General features: G+C 43.3%; 1 protein-coding gene across 1 annotated transcript in view; it reads right to left on the bottom strand.

Moving 5' to 3' along the window:
- Window positions 1–404: 404 nt before the first annotated feature.
- Window positions 405–3,817, bottom strand: part of dicer1 (dicer 1, ribonuclease type III) — a 31,193-nt gene continuing 27,780 nt past the window's right edge. The window contains exons 24-26 of the mRNA XM_031875867.1: window positions 2,737–3,005; window positions 912–1,074; window positions 405–737 (exon numbers count right to left, since the gene is read on the bottom strand). Coding sequence (XP_031731727.1) covers window positions 658–737; window positions 912–1,074; window positions 2,737–3,005 — 512 coding nt within the window. The 3' untranslated portion in view covers window positions 405–657. The remainder of the gene's footprint in view (window positions 738–911; window positions 1,075–2,736; window positions 3,006–3,817) is intronic.

Below are 3,817 nucleotides of genomic sequence, written 5' to 3'. Positions count from 1 at the left end.
CCTGCAGACTCACAAGTGCATCCATGTGCACTTTAAGTGAATGGGGACAATATTGTTGATTGCCATAGTGTTCAACCTATCAGATCTTTAGTTTGACATGTTGGGCGTATTCTTTGACGTGTCAGAGCCGCTCAGTGTCCAGGTGCAGCTCTGCAGTGAGGTGCAGAGTGTGCTGTGATTGGTCAGTGGGCGAGCACGTGACTATTGGAAAACAAAACCTAAGCAGAGGTTTAATCAGAGTAGTAAGAGTTCAAATTGAAAGTTATGGAAGAAATTATGACATTTTGCTTGGTGTTGATTTTTTTTTTTACCTAGCTTTGTTTTTTTAACACTCAATGGCTGAAGGAGGAGAAACGGATTTGTGAGTTGGGATTTAACTCTTTACTAACAAAGAAAGGAGGACTTTGTCTTTAAGTGAACAGCAGCTTTGATAAGTTAAATGCGTTTCTTTTTTTTTTTTACAAAATAGGTTTGTTGTACTTGAACTTCATGAAACATTCAAACTGTACTGAAATTCATAACGCCACAAGTTACATTAACAATTAGGTGTTAAACAGTCATTAACCCCTATCCTTTCATCTGTGCATAGCTACAATGAATATGTTCCATAACATATTCCATATGATAAATGTAATAGGTGTCATAGGTGCTGGTCTCCTACCTGAACTTGGCAGTTTCTGGTTCCATCTCCAGCAGCTCCCTCACAGGAGAGCGTGGCACATTGGCAGAGAATTTTTCTGGAAGTGGTGAGGAGATAAAAAGGCGTCATCATAAACATCCTCAAACGTCCACCCAACTGGAAGAAATTCTGAATGTTTGCAATCACCCACTCATGCACGAACTGCCCAACAATCATGACTGGCAAAATAATGAATGCGTAGATAAATCAATGTGCCTTCACTCCTCCTCACCTATAAGTGGCCTCATCATTGGATAATACACTTGCCACACCGTCTCCAGTGACATCCTGCTGTCCATGTAAATTGCTCCGGCTAGGGACTCAAAGATGTCCCCCATGGCCTTGGGGACCTCGATGTCCTCCTCCTTCTCCTCATCTTCTTCAGAGCGACGCAGCTGGTTGCCAAAACACACAAAAGGATATTTTGAATCAGCACGACAGAATGCTTTTCTGTTCAACATGACGACGCGTAAGCTGGAGGCAGAATAATAACACTGACTTACAAGTTGTGTTGGCTCGTTTTTGAACAATGACTGAAGACATTAAGAGTTTCCCTGACGATGTACAGACACTCACTCTCCTAAAATGCGAGTGTTACTTGAGAGAGTTAACCTTAACCAGTGGGACCAGATTACATGAGTCCAGACATTTAGAGAGAACCCAAGCCTGGATGCCTGGAACTATCCTGCAGCAAAAGTTGCTCGGCTCCTGGTATTGCTGCTAACAGCGTTGTCGGGGGTGTGGCCATTCGGAGCATGCTAGTTGTTTGGCTAAAGCCCTGACACGCTGCATGGGATTGAAGAAGAGTTTGGTTGTAACGTTAGCACATCCAGTATCCAGCAGTCAATGAGCCGCGGCATGTAAAGACCTGCTGACGACGACATGATGGACTCTGTAAGCAGAGCCCGGGATCTCCACAATCTCTGCTTTCTTCTGCTTGATTCTATTATCATGAAACAATTTGTCACTGACCAAATAAAATGCAGATACTAATTCACAGTGAAAAGCATCAGGTTGCAAGAGGAAATTAACAGCGTTAGACTTTGAAAACCTGTTTTGGGTTCTGACATCCGGATTGGCGAAATACAAGGACTCAATAGATAGCAAGGCTCCGTACACTAAACATCTTAGGTAGGTGCTTCTTAATCCTTTCTCTGGTTAAAATGACAAATGTCCCTTGCAGCAGACCATATCAACAGTCATTTATTAAAACAAAGTACTTTGATGCAATACTAAAGTGAAATGACTCTGATGTCAGGTTTGTGCGCGCTGTAGTAGACTTATGATGTGGTAGCTTCCCCTTAAACATCCTCATCATCATCACAGATGAAATTCGTTGAGGGTTGCAAAATTCCAGGAACATTCAAGGTGGAAACTTTCCATGGGAAGTTCTTGGAAATTTCTGGAAGTCAACAGTTAAATAAAATATAATAATTATTTACACTATTGTATGGTACAATGTTTATATTGAAATTGTGCCAAAATTTCCCATTGAAATTCTACAATCATTTGCAACCCTAAAGACGTCCAATGCAGACAGTGAGTGAGAGTCTGGGTTTTAATGCATTTCATAAATATATGAAGGGAGTGTTAAGTTGCTCTTTAAACCATTCACTGACAGACTACATGCTACATTTACAGCTTCATCATGTAGTCATGAGGAGTGAGCCCAATAGTGAACAGTGAGTGGTACCACACTGTATTCCTGCAGTACAGTTCTTTATTCCTTTCAGCTGGATTGTCAGTATGTTTGTGTATGAGCCTGCTGTCCCTGGGGCAGAGGAGTACCTCTCCAGTAGAATGAGAGGAGATCTGGTGCACAGATAGCCATTTACAGGCTAATTAAATCCAACTGCTAAAAGCATTGGCATATGAAACAGACTCATAGAAGCTGACAGCCTTGTTATTTAGACAGAACTTCTTTTTTTTTAATACTGACTATTATTTTAAGGGGGTTAAAAAAAACTACTCCAGCAAAGATTAGGTTTCTTCCTGCAGGGCTTTGTTGTTCAGTACCGATGCTAGCTGTGGGTTTTCTTGGGGGATACAGGACTCACCTCGGAGTCCATGCCTTGCATCTCGTTCTTCTCCAGCTGAAACTGCACGAAGTCGTCGATGACGTGGAAGAGCTCCGGCGAGATGGCCTTGAAGTACTTGTGGTAGTCGTACTTGACGGCCAGAGAGGCAAAGATGGTGTTGTTGACGAGTGCTGAGCGCAGGTCAGTCAGCACGCCTGGAGAGTGCTGCCGCGGATCTTCATAAAGGTGCTTTGTTATGAGGTAGTCTAGAATTGCATCGCCAAGGAACTCCAGCCGCTGGTAACAGTCTGAAGAGAAACAAAATAAACGGTCATACATGTGGGGAGGTGACATTTGAATACAAGATTCAACATTTAAGCACAAACAATTGACTAACAACAAACCAACAATGGATTAAATGGTAAATGGACTGTACTTGTATAGACTTTTCTAGTCTTCCGACCACTCAAAACGCTTTAACACTACATGTCATCATTCACCCATTCATACACTCATGGGAGGGGCTACCATGTAAGGTGCTACCTGCCCCATCAGGACTATAACATTCACACACCACAGGCACAGCTACGGGAGACAGTTGGGGTTAAGTGTCTTGCCCAAGGACACATTGACATGGACTAGTGGAGGATCGAACCGCCGATCCTCTGATTGAAGGACGACCCGCTCTACTTCTGAGTCACAGTCAAATGACCACGGGTAATCTGAATAGTGTCACAAGCCCTCAGACAATTATCACAAACTCTGCTGAGCATATCCCAGTCTCAACTCTCAACACATACCACTCTCAATTCATCAAAATCTACAACAGCAACTCAAATTTTTAGACGGAGATCCATGGTGACTGGTGCTATTTTTAGAACACGCCTTGTGGGCGACTCACGTGGTCTCTGCGGGCACTGTGGTGGCTACCTCTGGGATAGATGTATCTGGATGGATAGACGGATGAATGGATAGACGGATGGATGGATAGACGGATGTGTGGATAGACGGATGTGTGGATAGACGGATGTGTGGATAGACGGATGGATGAATGGATAGACGGATGGATGGATAGACGGATGAGTGGATAGACGGATGGATGGATAGACGGATGGATGGA

This window comes from Anarrhichthys ocellatus, unplaced genomic scaffold (assembly GCF_004355925.1).
Source record: "Anarrhichthys ocellatus isolate YVR2014 unplaced genomic scaffold, GSC_Weel_1.0 scaffold98, whole genome shotgun sequence".
Taxonomy (NCBI): domain Eukaryota; kingdom Metazoa; phylum Chordata; class Actinopteri; order Perciformes; family Anarhichadidae; genus Anarrhichthys; species Anarrhichthys ocellatus.
The sequence above is the reverse complement of the archived record's forward strand: the minus strand, read 5'-3'. Positions and strand labels throughout refer to the sequence as shown.